The sequence below is a fragment of the Anser cygnoides genome, chromosome 5, assembly GCF_040182565.1.
Source record: "Anser cygnoides isolate HZ-2024a breed goose chromosome 5, Taihu_goose_T2T_genome, whole genome shotgun sequence".
NCBI lineage: Eukaryota > Metazoa > Chordata > Aves > Anseriformes > Anatidae > Anser > Anser cygnoides.
The window spans coordinates 11569369-11591274 of NC_089877.1; the positions used below are offsets into that span (position 1 = coordinate 11569369).

Here is a 21906-nt window from a genome sequence, read left to right on the forward strand (position 1 = left end):
TTAATGACTACATTTTGAAACAATTAGGATGGCATAAAGCTAGAAAAGCAGAATATCCCATCTGAAAGCTGGTACTCACAAGACATCAAAAAGCATTAAAAGCACTGCCGGGATCAGAGAACAAAAGGCTAACACAGAGGACCGTGACTTTTAAATGTGTGGGCGATGCTATTATAAAAAAAGGAACTTTTTTTCCTGGCTTCATAATTAATTACAGTGAAGTAAACCTAAATAACTTCCCCTATTTTCGTAAGATGATGACTGTAACCAATACTGCACAGAGCCTTGCTCCCTCAACTTGTCAGCAGATTCCCTTAAAAGAAAGACTTGAGATAAAGTGTAGTACGTGAGGTTTCCAAATCATCAGCATTTACTAAATTATTCTCTAGATGCCACATTTTAAGGCTGTGCTGCTTCATTTTCTAAACAGCATGATGACTATCTGTGGAGACCTCCACAGACCAAGAAAAACCATGACACACAAGCATAAAGCCCACTCTCCTCCCACACATCTTGGCTTGGTTATTTTCCCTACTCCCAAGAACGGGCTCTAAAATTTCAATATCGTTATGCACAATGAGCCAAAGTGGAGAGACAGAAGCAGAGGCAGGTCTGTATGCCATCTGTAGATGGTCTTTCGTCATAGAAACAATGAGCATTTAACCTCTGAGATTCAGTTTTATGCTTGTTGCACTCTGAGAGTCTTTGCTGCCTTATGGGTTACAAAAGAAAAAGAAAAAGAAAAGGGGGGGGTGATGGGGAGCAAGAAACACAACAAAGCTTTACAACAGAAACTTGTATGCTGCAGGAGGTGCCTGTTCCCACTGATGCCAAGTGGAAAACTCCCAGCTTCAGAGGGAGGAGTCACCCGGATGCTCGGGGGGGGCTTGGGCTCAGTAAAGTAATCCTATACTATTTTTTCCTATTTATAGCATGGTGGATCAATGGGAGACACAACTGTAACTATGTACAAGAAACACTATCAAGCTGGGTGGGAGGATGGGGGACAAGACGACTGCCATGTGAGATTTTGGGGAAGCAAGAACACCAGCGCTCAGCCACAGGGTTTATTGGGTTTATTGTCAAGTACCGCAGTCACATCAATGATCACAGATCCCTCTGTTGTCAGAACCACAGAATCAGCTCTCTCATTTTAGCAGGTACACAGCCTACATAACTATCAATTTAGATGAATGTTTCAGTGGACACCAGGTGCCAAAAGCACTTTTTGTCCGTTTATTAAAAAAAATTCTAATGTTCCGCATTTTATATCATTGAATAGGCTACAAAATGCAAGGCGATCACATGATATAATGCCACAAACCAGCACAGTATGATATGATTACTGCACACCATTTATGTGGCAGAAATGAAAAATAAGAGAAAAAAACGTCCCCCTCGTGTCATTTATACACCCACACTGCAGGTGGCAAGATTAATCTAAAATTTGGCATAGAAGGAGTAGGTTGAGGCCTCAAGTAGCATCTAATTTTTATTCTTGATAGTTAGTTGTAAGCAGCAGGGTTTTTCACCACGGGAAGTGGTCCATGCCTGGCTCTTGCATTTAGCCTGATTGTATCTGCCTTTGTGTACCTTTTTAAGGCACAAAGTCTTAAAAAACAATCATCATCATCATTACATTCCTCTGACAGTAATTTTAAATAGCATCATGTCTTTCCAGGCAAAAGATGTAGCTCTCTTTAGAACTAATTTAATCAAGCAGAACAAACGTAAATACTCCTCTCAAATAGGTATTAATAAATTTCCGTTCAAATTGTTTTGAAAATTAGAAGTCCCCTCCTGGGGACAAAAGCACCCATAAAGGGCCACTTGCCTTCATGGCCTGCAGCGAGAACCCAGTTCTTCAGCACTGCTTTTCCCTCCCTCTGCATTTTGAGAAGTGCTCATTCCACAGAGCCAAGCACCGCTCCATTTCCTCTCCTTTACCCCAGCGCCCGTCCAGCAGCCCAGACCCGCAGCGTCAGGCCGTGGCACGGGCTTGCCCTGAGCTCAGGCAGGATTCCTCCCAAGAGATACTCGGCACTGTGCCGGACTCGCTCAAAGGAGCAGGCTCAGCTCTGGCGCCGTAGCTCCCCAGGGCTGTGGCTGGCACTCAAGCCTGCACTGTACGATATTTCAGAATGACATCCTTCCTCTGGTTTAAACCTCCTTTTCTAAACAAGTACTTAATAAAACCTGATTGCATGCAGAATGATAAGACTTAAGAGCATCAGCTCACCAAAATCCTTTGAAGAAAAGAGACAATTTTTGTTGTGTTTCCATTCTGACAAAGATAGAAGAAACTCAGACTGTTATTCTTTCTTTTATCTAAATTGATTTACTTCCATTTTAAGGACCTAGATGGTAATGCCGTGGGGAAGCATGTGAAACTCACTTGCAAAGTCAGGAACTAATTTCTCTAGCCCCCTCTCTGCCCGCTGAAGAGTAGAGACCTTTTGTTTTCTTTCTGCTTATCTTCATTACAGGACTTTGTCAACAGGTTGCCAGAAGCATTTGAGGCTTTTAGCATACTACAGAAATACTGAAGTGCTTCTCCCACATCCCCCTTTGTACTTACCACAGTGGCAATGAAGACAGACAAGCAGCACAATTATTGTCTCCCAGGAAAGCAAAAATAACTGCCAAGGACAGAGTCAATGTGTGCTCAGAATTCTTTCCTAATCATTACAGACATGATGGGAAACCCAAAAAATGTCAAGTAACAGAAGGCAGCATGACAACATTCAGGATAGGGAAAAAAATTGGAAATTGGTCACTGTCGTTCAGTGCGACTAAGTTTCTGTTTTAGTTTACACTTAGCTTTTTTGGGGCGGGGGGGGAGATAAATTAGGGTATACTGAACAAGAAACTTTGCAAGGATTTATAATTATATCTTCATATCAGTGTGTTGGATACATTTTCCTCCTAGACAAGGCTCTATCATAATTCAAATTTGAACAAGAGTGGAAACAGCCAGCCCTGGATGGGTATATATGAGTATTCTAAAAACTACTTCTGGGCACTGACAAAGTTAGCAATAGTTTATCTATCTTCAGAGCCTCAGAGCATTGTTTAATAATTATGTCTCGAGTGACCTTTAATTTCTTCCACTGGAGATGATTCATTTCACTCATTCCCACCCAGCTCACTTTATTTTGACTCCAGTCATTTCTCTCTGATGAAAAGGGTCAGTTTTACACAAGATAAAAACCCACTTTGACTAATTATTTCATTGCCACATAAAAAAAAATTACACTGCATATACAAAACACATTAAAAGATTAGCTATATTAAAAGAACAAATATAAACAAGAAGTTAGATGGATGTCAGCTTTCAAGTCTCAGAGGGACACCTAGCTCGGCCCTCCAGAGGTACGCATTACAGTAGCACTTTCAATTGCAGGATCACATGCTGCTTTCCAGAGGGTCCCTGCCTCAGTCAGAGCACAAAGTAAAGAACAAAGAGCAAAAAATACCTGTGTGACAAACAAGGATTTGATGTTTTATTTTTACTATTCAAGGCAGACCTTGAACAGTAAATCTACCAAGTTCAAATCCTTCTCTGAAGACAGAACAGACCATTACCAAGTTAATTATTCTAGCGCTGAAACTCGACAATTAATTAATTCTTTTCACACCACTGTTGTTAGAGGAAAGGGTATTAGTACCTCAGCTTTACAGGTGAACAACCCAAGCAGAGCAAAATTAAGGTTCCAAGTCATTAATTAAATACACATTATCCTAGTTTTATCCTCCAAAAACATTTGTTAAAAATTAGCACATCGCAGACACCCTAAAGCACTGCCAAATCTGAGCTTCCAGTGCTTGTTCCCTGTTACGCTGCCCTGACACTGTCTCTGCTGTAAACAAACCTTTACCCAAGTCTCACCCAGCCAGCCTGAGACCTCAGCACTCAGGTTTCTCATTTGGGCACGAGCCCCTCACCTCTGACCAAGCTGCTTCTCCCCATCACTGTCCATGGTTCCCTTCACCATGTTCTTCATTCCTGCACCCTACTCCCTTCCCTTCAGCTCAGCGTCCTTGTACCGTCCTTGTCACTGCTCTGCCCAGCCGTCACCAGTTTGCCTCTTGGCCTCAAGCTCCTCACCACAGCTGCTTCTCTCCTCTCCCCTCCACCTCCCAGTTTGAGTCCCAGTCTCCTTGCCCTGCCTGTCACAGTTAATCTCATCTGACTGCTGCTCACCACCAACCTCCCAGCACCAGCCTGTGTCCCTTGCCAGCTCTCAGAGGAGCCCGTTCACCCCAGCTGCATTTATCGTCTCTTCGCACACCCAGTCCTCACCCCTAAATTCCCAGCTTGATTTCCGCTTCTTTTCAAGCTTTCGCAGAGGTCTGGGGAGGAAGGGCGGAAAGCTGCAGAGCAACCACAATCCCCAAAAGAGATCAAGTCCTTGCTCTCTGTCCTGCTGACAGCCACAGGCCACACAAGTCACACTTTGCTCCGTCACCCTCAGGCACAGCCGGCCCAGCTGCTCCGCAGGAACAGTGGCGTGCAGAGCCACCAAAGAACAACCCACACCCAGCCACACAAACTGTCCATCTCTTGTATTTAGCCACTAAAACCCTCTGGTATTTATTTCAACTCTTAATTTATCAGTTCTTTACAGCACAGCTTTGACAAAGAGCTGAAAGAGGAAGGAACTCTCCAGCAACTCTGAAGGAAACGTTACTGCAGGATCAGGGCAAGAGACTGGCTTACATACTGTTTTTACATACAAATAGAAAGGATTTTTATTTTTACCATTGCAGACCTTCCCTCCTGAGGTTCCTTTAACTCTAGACTTGGGCATCGCAGCAAATATGAGGTAAAATCCAAAATCCACACCACCCCAGTCAAAACTGGCATTGACCGATACAGCAGGGCACATAAGAGAGGAAAACACCTCACTGCCCACCTTCAAATAAAAAATAAAGAAATAAATAAATAAAAACTCCACAAGTTTGAGGAGCTTTCAGAGTTTCCATGAAGATATACCTGTACCAGAGGAGAGTGCTGAGGGGCTGGCAGCAGAGGGGCTGCAGGGCCTCTGTGAGGAGACAAGGGGCTGCCCCTGCTGGACGCAGCGGGTTCCAGAAGGTTCTGGACGTTCCGAGGGCCCCAGTCAGCCCCTCTATCACGTTGGTGGTACCCTGGGGAAAGCGTGCTGAAGAAAGGGCAAACACCCACATGCATGAGGGGTGCCACGAGCAAGTGGCCACACAGGCATTCAGCTATGAGCTGAGGCAAATGATGGGCTCTACCTGATTAAAAGAAAAAAAAGTATAAAAAAAAAAAAGAAGTTTCTTGCCTTTCCACACGTGCAAGAGCGCCTGTGTGCTTTGGAGAGCTCTCCTGAGCACAGAAGGGAGGGACACAGCAGGGAGAGGCCTACGGAGGCTCAACACCGGTGCTGCCCAAAACCTCTGCAGCACCCCAGTGAGGCAGGATGCCTCAGACACCACTGTGCGAGGAAGCAGCGACAGAGCTGCTCTGCCTCACTAGAGCTGAAGGCAGGATCAAGACTGAGCCAGCCATGGTGTGCCTCCCTGCTTCTTCCGAAAGATTCCTGCTTTGTAAAAACAATATTGCTTACACTTCTCATTTGCTATAAACATACCGGAGAGATCACCAAAACCAATGACCCTGGTTGATTGTCTTATGTATGAAGGTACAAACGCCCTAAACTCTAAAATTAAACTTTATCTCTCCCGCTCAATACAATTCTCCGTGCCATCCACCCCAGGAAGAGCAATTGCACGTTTCCTCCCTGAGCCATTATCTGCTGCCTTTCATGCAGTCCCTGGCTCTTTTCTGAGGTCCGCAGCCTGCACACCTTGCACATCACACTGGCAACACTGAGCTTCAATGCCCGGTGTGGAACAAAGCCTCAGCTGAAGGGCACAGCCCACAGGCTCAGGTGAGAAGACACACACACACACTGACAAACCAAGGCAGCAGCCTACTCTCCTGACCCTTGAATGTGGTCTGGAAACACCTCCACTCTCTAAGCATGTCATTAGCAAGTCAAGGAGGAAGCTATCTAAAAATCAGAATCCATAACATCCTGAGAGGAAACACCTACAAAGAGCAATGTACCACATCTGGAAGTGCAAGGGAGCCAGCCATGAGGCACCTCTTACCCCCCAGGAGTGCAGCTTTGCTCTCTCTTTTGGCCTGACGCAGGACAGCCCTCTCATTTCAGGAACGCATCAAGATTCACTCATTTCTCACAAAAAGATTACCTTTCTCTGTTCTTCAAGATACTTGTTATTCTTTCACCTTTCCTGTCAGAGCTGTGACTGTACCAAAAAAAACAGCAGTCACCAGTAAAGTGGGAAGAAGGAGCACAACCAAACTCTATGCTGCAGGAGCTGCAGGTTGGGTGTTTCCCTTATAAATCCAGCAGTTGTTTAATACAAAAAAAAAAAAAAAAAGAAACAGACAAGGGAGAAAGGACTATATACAGGTAGACTTTGGACAGTTCTTGGTGGTCTAAGTTGCCAAGTGCTACATATAGTATACTTAGTAAAAAGATAGTTCCTAATTTAAAGGCAAAGTTGAAAAATACTGCCAGATTGTGAAGAAGGGGAACAAGAAAACCTTAATAAACTTCTTGTGGGAATTGCTTTATAAGTAAAGGCTTTAAGCCTCTATCAGTTCAAAAAGAGATGCTGAGGGAGGAAGAATTAAAAAGAAATGTGCGCAGCTGACAGGTTATAAAAGGAATAAAATTTTACTTCCACAAGAAGAGAGCACTGAACAAAAGTCACTGCTTAAGATAATCACATAATGTAACAGTTAGGCTGAAGTCTGGGCTCACTGCCTAGGAGCAGGATGACCAGTTCAACATCAACTCCTGCCTGATTTATGACGAAAGCCTTTCTCTGCCACTGAACTCAAGGTTCTGTTGAGGTTTCCACCTACAGGTGCAAAACAAGCCCTACTTCTCTGCTACCTGAAACAGAGCATGGGATTGAGTTCCACTACGCAGGCCATTGTTCAGCCTGCTTCTTGACATACTAAAATGTATACCGTGGTCCTGTTCGAGGAAATTCAGTATCTTCTTGTGATGTTGGAAAGATAGGATTCACAAATGTTTTTATGCAGTGTTTGTAAGATATTTTCTCAATGCATTATGTGGATATGCAATATTTTCAATATATTTCTTCAAGAAAGATTTCCAGCCCAACCCCATAACTGGTTCACTGAATTCTTTCGGCTTCTGGCTGGAAGCAAGGAGATGTGGGGCTGGACATCAGGACTGTGGGAGCCCCGTTTCCCAAGAGCACTCTAGTCACAAGTCTTCACTCACTCTCCTTTGTCCCTTCCTGCTGGGACAACCAATCTGGACATAAAGATTTTTTCCCCACTCATTCTGTAAAATTAACGATAAGTAAGACCAGAATTTTAGGGATCTTATGAGTTAGACCGTTTTCAGAATTGCAACTGTGAGTTAGATAACTAGATTTCATCTAATTCTCACTGTCAGCACTCAGACGGCTTTGTTTGGCATTTTTTGTGTGTTTTTTTATTATTATTATTATTATTCCCTCACCCCCATTTCACAGAGAATGGAACAAAACACAAATAATTGAACTGATCAATCAAAAATCCAGCTGAAATACTCTAATAATCGAAGATAAAGCCCAACAGGATCACTCAGATGATTGCACTTAATTACAGGTTTCTATGCTTTTCTGAATTAGGAACAGACTTGCTTGTCCAAAGGCAGCCCACAACTCTCAATTGCCACTTCGGTTCTATCTCGCTGTCACACAATTTGCAACGGAGCTGAATTTGATTCTTTGCCTGTAAAACTGTTTTACATGGAAATCTGAGTCTCAGCTCTTACTACCAATGTTATTATCAAATCAGAATACTTCACTGAGGTCACCTTGGACTGAAATTGCCAACCTTCCAGGGAAAAGAGTCCTTCTATATTTTCTCTAGTACCAATCAAATCATGAGGTACTCCCCAGAATCTTTGTAACAAACAAATCGCTTTCCTTAACAGAGCTAACATCACAGATAAAAAAAAAAAAAGTAGTCTTAATAAAAATAATAGTTTCACTTTCTCCCATGCCTTTCTTTCTTCCCATCATCTTTTTTTTTTTTTTTTTTGGGGGGGGGGGGGGGGGGGGGGGGGGGGGGGGGGGGGCCTCTAAGCGCAACTCAGAGTGCCCAAAACTCATAAAGCTTTCGGTATCAGAAAGCTCAATTCACAGAAAAATAATCATGCCTAGGAAAACAATTCACACTGCCACTACAACAGTATGTAGAACTGTCTGGGTGGGGGTAAAATTACCATTTCTCTCTCTCACAGATATAGACTTCCAGGGATGCACAAAGCAACACACTCAGTTTGAACAGCTCTAGTAAAGTCATTTTAGAAAACACATCTTACAAGACAAAGTGTTCCTTGGGGAGCCTTTGTGTAAGCTCAGAGCCCCATTACATTGCTGTAAGGACATGGCAAAAGAAGGGGGGCAAAACTGCCCGCATGAAAGATGTACGCCAAAAAACACGCTCACAAAATAGTCTTTTCTTTTCCTAAACTAGGAAACTTTGAGTGGTAAAAGCACACAAGTGAAGAGGTCTCCTGCCACAGCTCCCTGTTCAGCAATCAGCCTGCCAGGTGAGGTGAGATCTCCCCTGCCCAGAGCCCCAGAGGTGACGCCAGAGCAGCGAGGCACAGTGCTCACCGACTACTGGCATGCGGTGAGAACTGATCAAAGCAAAGCTCTGCTTAAAGAAAGGGCTCCCTCTTTGACACTGGAGCAGCAGGTCCGAGAGGATACAGATGTTTCTGAACGAAGCACTAACTTCCAGTCTTCCCTCTCCCCGGGACTGTCGCCTTGTCTGGATTTTTGCGAACCTCTACAGGAAAAAGTATGATTCCTTCTACCTGAGACATAGCAGTTGCCCGTACATCCCTCTGGGTTCTGTACTGGTTTCTGTATGGCAAGATAAGAATCAAAATTAAGTATAAGTATCTCCAGGTTCCAGGCAAAGGCCTGGCACACAGCCTAACTGTAGCTGTAAAGTAAGTCACCTGTTACTAAAAGGGAATTCATACAGCTGCTGACATACTGCTGACATTTAACAAATAACAGATATGAACAAGAAGGGAAGCAGCCAACGGGCAGCCTCAGACTTCCATCCTGCCTGACAGCAGTAGCAAAAGATCCCTCACAGACCTCTATAGGGATGGAGTAATACTCCAAAGGTCTCCAGTCTTCTCCTAGCCCAAGGGCTTAAGTGAAGATGGTACCTTTCCCAAATCATCTTCCAAGAAACTGTGTACAGGGGGCAATATCCAAGCATACGGCTATTTCTGTGAGCATTTACAAGGAGAATTTCTATTTGGAGAATTAGAAAACAACTTTATTTACTTAGACTCTGAATTGTATATTCACTTCATATTGTGAACTTCTGTTTAGTCCTTCTGTGAACATCTATCTTTGGATTTATCTGCTCACATGAACTTTACAAGCAGTATGTTTTTTAAACTGGTCTTTAGGTTTGTACACTACAGGTGCAGTCTTTCAAGGCAAAAAAAAAAAAAATAAGCATAACATCTTCACCTCTAGCCTTTCAAAACTACTTTCAGTATCGAGGGTTTCAGTCGCCAGAAACACGCCTCAGACCTTCTCTCTGTAGCTCTGAGCACCAGTCTGTGAAAGCTCACTGTGAGAGTTCATCAGGGCAGTTGTAATTAGCTGCACAGAACGGCAATTGGAAATACTAACATATCTGAAGTCAGTCAGGCCTTTGCAGTCTTTAGAGGAATGACTGTACTTCAATATTGTTCATCCACGACACATAAAACTGTAGTCAGGGTTATTAGAAGCAAAACAATCGGTATCTTTAAATGATTATGATTAACTTAATGCCCATCTTCTGGGCATCAATCTGGCAAACAGTGAAAATTCTGCTACTCAGCACAGCACAGATTGGAAATATGACTAACAAGATCTTTGAAGGTCTCCAGAAGCGTCTGCTATGGCACCTAAACTGGCTTTGGCCAGGTAAAAGTCAACTAAGACTTTAGATCCACTTCTCTTATTACTTGTAATTAAGTCAGTTGGTATTGCAAATCCAGAAGTAAAACAAAATGAGATCATAATCTTTTGCCTCTAAGAACAGCTACAGAGGATAGAGATCAACAATTAAGACACTAACATACCCACCTGAATACATAATAAAAGCACAGTAAAGAAAAAACAAACATAAGAAGTCTCCACAATAATAAGTGCTCCTAACTGTGCTTTAATGTTTCTGTTAATCCCAAGTGACATAAATGTCTCTCTCCCCTAATAAACCTTGTTGTACAGTCTACCACTTCGTAGGACTTGGTCTCTTCATCTCGGTCTCACCTAAAACCACCATAAAATATGCCACATTTCACCCACTTAGAGAAGAGGGGGAAAAAAAATAAAAAGAAAAAAAAAGAACACCTCACAAGCATTATCTTAGAATATTGAATGAAGAATCATATTACAATTCAAAGTGACTTACTCTGTGCCTGGTACTGATCTCTGACAGTTAAGCATGGTCCAATTTTCTCACTTTAACAGTTCTCACAAAGTTGATGAAAGGTTTGCTACTTGTTACTAACTGGTGTTCAAAACATTAACTGCCTTCTCTTACCTACATAGCTTCAGCTCTGTGTGTCTCTTGCATCTCTACAATGACAGAGAGATAGTGCCAAAGAATACAACAGAGTCCACTCCTTGGAAGCACTTGGACATGCTTAGTCTGAAAAAAAGTACTGGAAGTGTTGTAAACCTACTCAAACTACTTCCCCTAGAGACCTCTAATCTCAGTGACCTGACAGCCCACAAAAAAAATGCCACATGCATTTCAGCAAAAGAATGACAGTTAAGACTACCATTACAGGGAATCGGGCACCAAAGCTCTTAGGAGCTCATGAAGGCAAAAGTGGGAAAAGAGAACCAAGGACGTGTGTCTTACCTTGAAATAAAAATGCTTTGCTGGCATTGTGTAGTCCTGACACTTGCGTTACCCCAAGGGTTGTATTCACAAGATCCAGTTCTGTGATTATATCAATCTGTAAGTCAGGATCCATTCCAAATCCCATAGCTGTTGGAGGGAGGGAAGTAGAGAGAGAGACTTGAAGTTAGATCAATTTTTATTTCAAATCAGGTAATGAAAAGAAGGGAGAAGTACAGGCGTTTCTAGTATTTTCACACACACACTGTATACAGTAATTGCTTACAAGGCAGTAACTCTGCTGCAGAAAAGAGAGAAGACATTCTTTTCTAATTCTTTCAATTAAACTCTTTTGTTTCCACAGATTTTACTGTGCACAAGTTAAAACATTATAAAACCGGTACGTTAATCCAGCATCTTTTTGAGGCTGAAAAGTAATAAATAAATGAAAGCATAAGCACCTATGCAAAAAGATGAAAGAGATTTGCAACACTCATCTATTGGCTACATGATTTCCAGGGAAACATGAGGGCTGAAAATTCCTCTCACATTTCATACCTAGCTGTGACTAACAGAACAGGCCCTACAGCTCGGTCTAAACATTATCTATTTTCCCAACTGGACAAAATGACCCTGGAGGAGATACGGTAGCAGGACAAAAGATTCCATAATCAAAGAGCCCTGAGTGATTCACAAAATATTTTGATAACGCTTATGAACCGTGTCTTCTGCATTTAAGCACAGCCAGTGCCTGCAGAGCGTGTCAAAGCCTACCTACAAATATGGGACATTCATTTACCTAAACCAGCAGTAGCACCTACTGGTCTGCAGTAGCACCTACTGCAGAAGCACCAGTCTAAGCCCAAGATTTGGGAAGGGCTCATGCCCAGGAAAAGGCTGCTGCTCCTTGAATTGACGGGAGAACTAATAGAATTGACAGAAAAGACACATATTCAAGCAGTTTGAAGTTATTATGTTCAAACGTTCAGGGCAACCTTATGGCTATGGCACACCAAATTCTTTCAACTTATCTCCTTTTTCAAGGGATGGAAAGAGGCCAGCCTTACCACGGTCCCTCTCAACATAGCAAATAAATATCATATGAGACCTGTGCCTGAGACACAGGTCAAAAAATCTCACACAAGATCCAAGCACTTTCCTAATGATTTATTTTTATTTTTTTTGCTAACATCATTAGTTACAGGATCTGAGAACGAAATCCTGATACAGCCAAAGTCAATGGTAAAACTCCCACAGACTTCTGAGGAGCAAGGATGTTACCTGCAAAGCACATCCAGATTGATTTCCACTGAGTGGACACCATGTTCAGGTCTAAATTGATTCGTTTAGTATTCCAGTGCTATGCTTCTGGATCAGTTAAGCTGCAAATACTCTACTTTGATTCTTTGAAAGGCTCTAAGAAATTACTGAGGTGTACAGAATGAACAAGAAGTTACATATTCTACTCATAAATCCACTGTACCACAGTGTTTCTCCTTTCTTTTGCTTGGGTATTAAAACTTGTCAGGATAGCATGCTGTACTAATACAGAGGACACTAGTGCACATCGAGATGAGTAGCAAAAAAACCTTGAAAAGACAGCTTTACAAGGTCTCCATCAACCTTACTCTACAATGAAAATCAACACCTAGAAGCATCTAGCCAAACTGAACCTCCAAGAACACTGACATGTCAAAGTGCAGACATACACAGTGCTTTCATAAGGATGTGGGGATAAGTACCTTTTTGTAGAAACTTTAAATTAGAGAATATGACCCCAGATAGACTTCTCCAAAAGCAGAATCGTCCCAGATACCCATCGTCATCAGGTTTTACTATCAGATGCTCAAGCAGCGAAAAGCTACCACTGATGCTGTGCACGCTGACAGACCAAGAACACCTTCCCCCTCTGGGAGAAACACAGGCATGGAAAGCACAGCCAGCCAGCTCTTCTGGTCCCAAACTGCCCTCACATAGTCAAAATGCTACTGAAAATACATACACGTCCTGCTGTAGCCAACATTAGCCAGCGACTACTTGCTTTTAGCACACCTGCCTCCAGTCATTGAGAGAACCTACCTACTGCTTGATTCCCAACCCACAGCAACTCTTCTAATGCAAGGGCTGTGACCCCCAGACACAGATTTGTATATATTATTAGAGGGAGCAACCTTTCTGGCCAAAATCATAAAGGCAAAGAATGTTTTAGAATAAAAACCTAACAACTTCTTATTTCTACCAAAGGATTTTATTCAGAAGAAAAGCAGCACACTGTCAATTGTGTGAACTTACTCATCTGAGAGTCTGCTTTCCCTGCTGAGAGCAGACTACGCTGTTCCGTGTTTGAAAGGGGTTAGATCTATCCGGAGCAGCAAGAACCTACTGATACGAAGGCAGACTGAGCAGGGACTAAAACTTGCTCAATGGAGAGGACAAATAACATCCAGCAAGACAAATCTTGACCCCATTAACATCAGTGAAAGCTCCGCCACTGACATCAACAGGATGAGGACAGAAACCGCATCTAGCAAGCATATGCCCTCCCATAAATCACAGTAGCTCCGCTGCTCCATTAAAGCTGTTTATTCCAGCCTGAGTATGTGGGGCTCAACAAGTATACATAGACCACTGCGGCTCCACAGACTTCAATTTATGCCAGCAAAGGGTCTTGTGTGACAACTTCAGCGTGCCCCCTTCCAGCTTTTGAAATGCTTTCCAAAAAAAAAAAAAAAAAAGAAAGAGACTATCTTTAATGCCACAGCAACTATTTAGCAAGAGCCTAACATTGCTTTAAATACTTAGTCATTTTTAGTCATTTTCCTGTGCTGCCTCTTCAAGCTGCAGCAGGCACTCAAAAGCCTAGTTAATAATTAATAAACAACAAATCAGCAGCTTCAGTGCGATAACTAAGTCTCCTTTTCCCCTGTGGTCTCCCACAGTCTATCAGAAAGATACCACAGGCATATCAACGGCACTTACACCTAGTGTTTTATGCTGCCTCCCTTCAGCAGAAGAGGACGCTGGAATTACTCCTCCTTTCTGAACTAAAAATTAACCGTCAACCTGTAAGCTCTTACTGAAGAACCGTGCAAAGCTCAGGCCTGATCCTGACTGATGTTGCTTTCAATTCCTATTTAAAGTAATTGGGCCATTCTCCTTAAACTAGGGGCTTACACAAGCAAGACTCCAACTAATTCAGACAGGGGGCGGGCACAGAAATCATCTCAGGACTTGGATTTGGCCCAACGTGAACCAAAGGCAGTACAGTAGATTAGAGGATTAAGCTGTGTAATTATGAATGATGTCACTAGGAAATCCCTAAACGAAATTAATTCCACCTTACGGCTCCGACAGCTCGTGTTCTCTGCTCGTGCCTTTATCACCAGAGCCCAAGCACTAGCAGTCACGCCACGCTCCACCTAGCCAGCGTGCAGCCACGCAACGTATGCAGCATGCTCCTGATTTCTGTGGCACCCTATACAGGAGCTATTTGGGGATGGAGAAACTTTTAGCTCGGCACAGCCGAGTCGCGTCCCCCCTATCCGTGTACGGTCATTCAGACGGGAAAGAGCAGGCTCTGCGAGGGGCGTTTTGCTCTTCCCTCTCGCAGCTTCGGCGGCAATTGTTGCACACAAAGAACTTTCCGAGTGGCTTCGCGATGCCGAGCGGAGGAGTTTCGGGGCCGCTGACCCTTCCAAATGTCTGTCTGCTCCCTAGCGGTAACGCCACTGAGCAAAGGGTGAGCGCTACCTTCTCCCAACTACTTCTATGCCGTACCTCTCGAGATCGGTGCGTTTTGCCGAGGTAACCCTAAAAACGATTTTAGAGCAGCGATTCCTTAATCGCTTAATCCTTCCCGTAATCGCACAGAGCGATTTCCCCGGGCACAGCCGCCAGCAGCACGGAGGGACGCAGGGCGGCCCCGGGGCAGGGGCGAGAACAAAGCCCCACCGGGAGCAGGGCACGGCGCCCGGCCCCGCAGCGGGAACGGCACCGGCCGGCACCGCGCACCGGCGGCCGCCTCTCGCCCCGCCGCGGCTCCCCGGGACGGTACCGCGGACAGCTCCGGGACCCCGGCCCGGCTCGGTTCAGCCCGGCTCGGCCCCGGGGGGCGCCGCTCCCGGCAAACTTTCCCACGCCCACCGAGCGGCCGCGCCCGGAGCCCCCCGTTGGGACCGCGCCCGGCCAAGGGGGGCCCGACCCGCGGCACCCAGCGAAGTTTCTTCCCGGGGGGGCGGGCGGCAACCCCCGTCCCCTCCCATCCCAACCCATCCCCTCACCTGCCCCGGCGGCGGCCGCCCACGCCCAGAGGAGCAGGAGCAGACCCATCGGCGCGGCGCGGCGGCGGCGCCCGCCTCCCTCCGTGCCGGCAAGCTGCTGGGGAGCGGAGCCGAGCCGAGCCGAGCGCAGGCTCCCAGGCGCGGAGCGGCTCCGGCTCCGCCCGCTGCCCAGGCGCGGCCCCGACGCCCCCGCGGCTGGGGCTCCCCGCCCGCCCCCCGCCGTGACGCGCGGCCCCCCCGGGCCTCGCCAGCGCCGCCGCCCGGCCGCGACACGGAGCGGGGAGCGCTCCCGGGACCCCCGGCCCCGCTCCGCACCGCCCTGCCGCCGCCGCGGGTACAAGCGGGGAGAAGCGACCCTCCGGGGCTCCCGGCGCGCGGCGGTAACGCGGGCCCGGCCGCAGTAACCAGTCACAAGAGGCGGTGCGGGAGTCTGGACCCGAGCTCGGGCTGAGGGAGCGTCCTTGCTCAAGTCATTTCCTCGCTTTTGCGTCTGTGAAGGGTAAAAGGGGGAAAGGAGTGAAGGATACCTGCGAGTCAGCGCAGAATCTGCTCCCGTACCTGTTCTACACTTCAACACTTCTCCTCTCCAGCCCTGCACTTGGCTCAGTCCTTAACAAGAAACAACCCCCCCACACACCCACATCGATTATATTTAATGACTCTCCCCCCTAGAGCACCTGATCTAAATCTGAAGTAGAGATTGTTAGCTCCAGCTGAAGCTCCCATCCCGATGACCAGAATCAGAGAGAGATTCGCACCTGATCCAGTTTTACGGCAGTTCACACCAAGCCCTAGCGGCTGTAAAGCCACAGGATCCCCCTCGCTGCTGCCTCCCCTCATCACATTGGGTTCGGTTCTGCATAATGCAAATTTAGGCCCTCTGAAATGAAAAACATTAACCTGTACATTTGGACAAAGTAAGGATGACACCAAGAAAAAAAAAAAAAAGAAAAAAAAGCCTTTTTTAGGGAGCAGTTGCACTTGTGCACACTTACAATAGCATGTTCAGAGTATAGCATGGCTGCCTAATTACTAATTTAGTAAGATCACTGAAAACAGCTGCTCGTGGCTGTAAGCAAGGCATGCACTCCAGGAAATCTCTGGGGTGGTCATTCCAAAAGCATCTCCTAATTCATCTCCAGTAGCTTTAGTCCAAATATAACTTGGTATATTCTCACTTTTGTCTAGGGTGTCGTGTTATTAGCACCGCTTTTAGCTGTGAGGCATGGAGACATGCATATACACAGTATACAACCATGTACACATTATGTATCCACAGCACCAAAAACAGGAGGCAACAGCACATCCTCAGGTGAAGGCACAGCCTTCTATCCCATCCCAATAAAATCATTTTTCTGCATAGACTCTCTGATTTAAGAGGAACTTTCTTTCTATGAAATGAACTATACATCCAATTCATGTTAACTTAGCTATGTTTGTGTTTATCTAATGATAAATCTAGGGCTTATCTACACACAAAATTGAACTAAGTTCAACTAGGTTTCACTGAAGTTTCCAATCTTAAACTGAACTGGTGCAGAGCTTTTAGTGGCTATACAATCTCAGTTGATCAGACATAGATTCACAAACAGGTTATTAGCTTAACTTAAATCTGGATTAAATGCTACTTAAAAAATTACCATGGGTACAAGCAAAATTTTGGCTTCAAAGCATAGCTTCAAGCACACCCTGAACTCTGTTATGGACAGGCACTGCTCTCACCATCCCTGTCTTGTTCTTCTGTTAGCCACAAATGTCCAAAGAGCCCACAGGCACTGCGGCAAGTAATACCCAACTTGGCTAGAAGCACTCCAAACTGAGCTGGTCCACAGAAGCTGGTCCTCCCATAGACCAGCACTGTGCCCAAATGGTCATGCTCTGGGAGAGCATCAGTTATCTCACAAGCGCTTTCAGCTTGTATCAGAAAAGGGTAGACAGGATGGACAAATAAAAAAAAATAATTAAAAAAAAAAAACATTCTCCCAGCCAACACTCTTCTCACACTTCCTCTAGTGGCAACGCATCATCTTCGTCACCCAAAAAAATCTGATATTCTGATATGATCTTGCTGGAAATAAAAATAGCCGAAAGGCATGACATTCAAATAAGCTGTGTTCCTGAACATTCATAGCAGTTAAAAAAAAAAAAAAATGATGGCACTTTTACAAGAGGAAAGCGTTGTTCCTGGCAAGCTAGATGGATTTCAGCTCAAATAATATTCCTGTGAAAGATAGCTCTTGCACTCCCAGTTGGACGTTGGATGCTTCTTGATTGTGACCTAAATTTTTGTGATGTTGCTAACTGTGGTGTTAAGCTGCTAGTCCTTTCAGCCAAAAAGCTTGTGGCACTTCGTAGCTTGATGAAGTATTTTTGACTAGGCCCGATATCTGTCATCGCAGTTGCAATGCTGTTTGCATCCCTTGGACGAAAGGCAATTACAAGTGCTATGTGTTACTTTAAGCGCAGCCGAATGGGGGGGCTCACCCACCAGCAGAAATGCACACACTAGACAGCTGACCGTGCTCGCACCTGAAAAAACACCTCGTACCTCATGGAATAGCAGATCTTCGCTTCTCATACCTAATAAGGCTCGTCCTCGAAAGCCAATTTCCAAATGGGAACTTGCAGTTCACACGGGCCAAGCATACTTCGCAGCCAGCAGAGGGCAATAATTCGCAATAGCACTTACACCTAAATACTGAGAAGAGGATGTGAGGGGATGGGAAATTCTGTATGAATACTGCCTGCCGTTCTGTCCTACCCACTGCCAAACAGTTGTAATGGACTGTATGGTATCAGTCCAGCAGGTTGGGAGTGTCCACGTTAAGCTGTATTACTACGTAAGCAGCCAACAAATCCACCAGAATGAGGCCTTGCGAAGAGAAACTGTCTGCTTCACTACTCTGTCATGGAGCACTACCTACTGCTTTTTTAATTTCCAAGTGCATGGCTAGGCAATGTCTGATAACTGTAAAGTCTAAATTAAACTTTGCAACCGATTAATCCATTAGGTGGATACAAGATGTGCCCTTGGGTCTGCACTCTGAACATTGCCATTTCAATACCCAAAGGAGTAAAATTATTTCCAACTAAATGCGTCTGGCTAGCACCGCAACAGAAGATGTGCCTGTCTTCTAGTCATCTATGTAACATAACGTACATTGGTTTCAAGTGCAGCCTGGGTGCAGCCTGGGTGAATCCATACAACCAAGTTAAAAGGACATGGATTTTTATCTGCTCCCATGAGCGTAAAGATTTAAAGCAATAGTGCCTAAAGGTGACAGCAAAGGACTGTCTCTTAGTCCCCAAATCAATGTATTGTATCACTGACTCACACTGTTTGACTTTGGAGATCTGACAGACTCCACGTGCCTCCCATTTTCCTCCTGGAGAGGGGACTAATGACACTTACCTACCTCCCAGGGCTCATACGGTGCATGCTGACAACTGCAGCCTTCTCCAAGATGAAAGCTGTCTTACACGCACCAAGAATTCCTGTAGTCCTCCATCATTAGGTCCTGCCTCCTCCTTCATCTGCACATACACATCTCAAAGAAAGGCAAGTTTACAGACAGAACAAAGTGCTTTTTCCTTTGGGAACTCATTACCAGAGCTGCTGAAGCAGTCCTGCCACATAGCTGTTGAGTCATCTTCTGGACTAGGCCCTTGCCTGGAATTGCTATCCCATTGTTGGCATAGCACTAGGGTATCTTTCACTACCGTGCTTGATGCCATGTTGTGATCGAGTATCACACTTGATCTATCATATTTGGGGAATGCTCTTGTTTTCCAGCAGAGAAGTAGGTCAGATCGGTACCATTTCAATACCAAGGTACTGGTACGCAAAGAGTCGGCTTAGCACACGGGTTTTGTGGCATGCTCACTGCTTTGCATCACACTCACCATGCTGCAGAAATTCAACTTTAAACAAAAGGTGCCATAACATCATGAAACATCTGTTTACGCTTTCATTCTTTACTAGTCCCTTCCACCTTTCATTTAAGTCTCCATCAGAACCTCTCTTGTTTTAACAGTTCAACTGTCTTTGGGGTGACTGAATTGAGAGGATAAAAAGGATTTAAAGAAATCCAGTAAGTCCTCTGATAAGCAATCTATTATTCTACAAGCTACAGAGCACTCAAATAGTTAAGAATCCAGCCATTTAATTGATACTTGTTTCTGCAGCTGTGCAATATCTCCATTTCCCAAGAGGGCTGTTTCCAGTTGCTGCTCAAGGTTTCTAACAATCAAATGGATCAATTCTGCAGATACCTTAAGGCCGTGTGTTAAGTAAGAATGATGTTTGTGGTGTGCATTGGATGGGCAAAGAGGGTGGAAAAAGAGAAATTCTATTCACCAGAACATGTTAGCATATTTTGTTTTAAACACTGGACATTTATTTAGAGACTTGGAGCCCATACATTATTGAATAATTTTAATTTATCACATCCAAATATAATAGGCAAATATATAATACAATAAATTGCATTTGTACACATAAATACAAAATTTGAGGTAGGGCCTCAAGAATAATGACTTCTTAAATGAATAACATACAGCATTATAATATGCACTACGTGAAATATATATGGTGCATCCTTTGTAACATAATGCATCTTCTCCACATATAGGTAATGAAAAAAATAAATGACCTGGTTAGGGTACAAATCTTTATCCATAGGCAGCAGTACCCTATAGAATGCCTGTAAATATATATATATATTTATATATGACATTACGCAAGTAATTAAGATTTAACCCATCAGCGATGGGTCTGTAATAAAGTGCCATAGGACACAGGGAGCAAATTCTCAGCTGGTATAAACTGTCACAGCTCCAAACCAAGCTGTGACAATTTAGACCAGCTAAGCATCCACCTTACAAGGTAATACTATATAATATAAATGACATATAACGTGTTTTAGTCGATCAATAATTTTCTTAACAATGGAAGATAGCTATAAGGCAAATGGTTACCTGATGATGTATTTAAATATTATGGGCAAATAATAATATTGCAAGCTATAAGGTCCAGCCTGGTTCTCGCATTAAGTTAAACCCATCAGGAAAACCTTCTCTCTTTGGTGATAGGCTGCCTGAGGGTGATGAAGGCAGAAACCACAAATACCCCTACCCTCCCCCCTCAAATCAACACCCTGAGTCCCTCTGGAATATCAAGATCTGACCATTTGACAATTATCTTATGTGCACGCCATTTAACTACAAACTAAGAAACTAGTGTCTCGTAATCATGCCAGATAGAATAGCATTACTAGCAAAACAGAGGCACATTCTGGGAGGCCACTTGCCGAAAGATCTGCAGCCTGCAACCCACACTCCATTCACGTCTTTCTTTGCAAGAAAAAGTGGAGCTGCAGAATAAGAAACCAATAGGAAACTGATCTTTGTCACAAATAAGCAATCTCTTTTACCATAGGCAGCAAGAAATCATATTATCCATACAACTGTACATATATTCAAAAAGGCCAGAAGATATCTAAAATAAATCAGTATTTGGAATTTCATGGTACAGGATAGCCACAGTGTATCGGAAGCGATGATCTTCAGTGCTGAGGCACATCTAATGTGGTCAGTGGAGCAGAACCTAATCAAAAGAATACTTTGACCCAATGGAAACATATAAAGACAATCCAAGTCTTTCTCATTTAAAGGTCATTTTGTTAAACCCTTCTTTTGGGAACAAAGTGCTGCCATGTCTAGCTGAAACACAGGTTTTGAACATTGCATATTAAAAACACTAGAAAGACCCCAAAGGATTTGAAGATGGCAAGCATTTGCATTAAGTGTGATCTTTAATGCATACAACAGTGCATCTCAGCTCATCCAGAAGTTCAATTTCATTTCAAAGAAAAAATATGCAACATAAGTAATTCTCACCAAATTTGAACATTTTTACTCACAAGTTAGATAGATCTGCAAGTACGTACATCACATTTTTACTAATATGGCTTTTTCCCCTCCTTTTTATTTGTAAAGATCTTTACTGGTACTTAATTAGTTATTAAATTTATTTTTAGAAAATTATCAAAGCACATGCAAACTTTTCTAGAACATAGTAAATGAAGTGCATTCCCAAACTGCAAGGTTACTTCTCATTTAAAGAGGCCACTGCTGGTTCATTTAATCTCAATGCTCGGATTTGGCCAGTAAAATACTGTTTAAGAAGTCTAGCATGAAAAAACTTCTGTTTTTAACATACTATAAAAACTTCATGTCTTCTCTGACTTTTGAATTCATTTCTCCCCCTTCTCCAAATGCTTTTGCAAGCCCAGCATTGAAAGTCAAAGCTAAAGACAAAAATCAACCAGAAAAAAATCACTATTATCTGCTTTCAGAGTTTCTAAGTCAGGACTAATCCTGTGCTAATGACTTAACTAACAATCACAGGAACAACACCTAAATTAAAAGCAAGCATGTTAATTACCTAACTCATGGAAAGCAATTCAATTTTTCATATGCATTTCATTTTGGTAATCCAAGCCAAAGGATATGATATCCATCATAACCTAGCAGTACTCCTTCAAAAGATACCGCTTTTACACTTAGCATAGACAGTAACTGACATCCTTATACTGAGGCCATTTTATTGCAAGTAGTTAATTCCAGTTCCAATGCATGTCCTGAGACAAAAAGTTACAAAGTTAAAAGGAT

At 43.8% G+C, this 21906-nt stretch overlaps 1 protein-coding gene across 10 annotated transcripts in view; it reads right to left on the reverse strand.

Annotated features, from left to right (window-relative positions):
• The window catches only part of NELL1 (neural EGFL like 1), a 298939-nt gene extending 283082 nt beyond the window's left edge, over positions 1-15857 (reverse strand). For 7 of the 10 annotated variants that reach the window (XR_010831634.1, XR_010831632.1, XR_010831633.1 and 4 more), the window contains exons 1-2: positions 15235-15411; positions 10976-11104 (exon numbers count right to left, since the gene is read on the reverse strand). Coding sequence is in view for 7 of the 10 variants with exons in the window: in XM_048050007.2 (XP_047905964.2) it covers positions 10976-11104; positions 15235-15283 (178 nt within the window). In the remaining 3 variants the exon portion in view is untranslated. Of the gene's footprint in view, positions 1-4762; positions 4917-4996; positions 5062-10975; positions 11105-15234; positions 15412-15761 lie in introns of those variants that run through there. The other 3 variants (XM_013177634.3, XM_013177635.3, XM_048050005.2) reach the window with 3 other exon arrangements.
• Positions 15858-21906: the final 6049 nt, after the last annotated feature.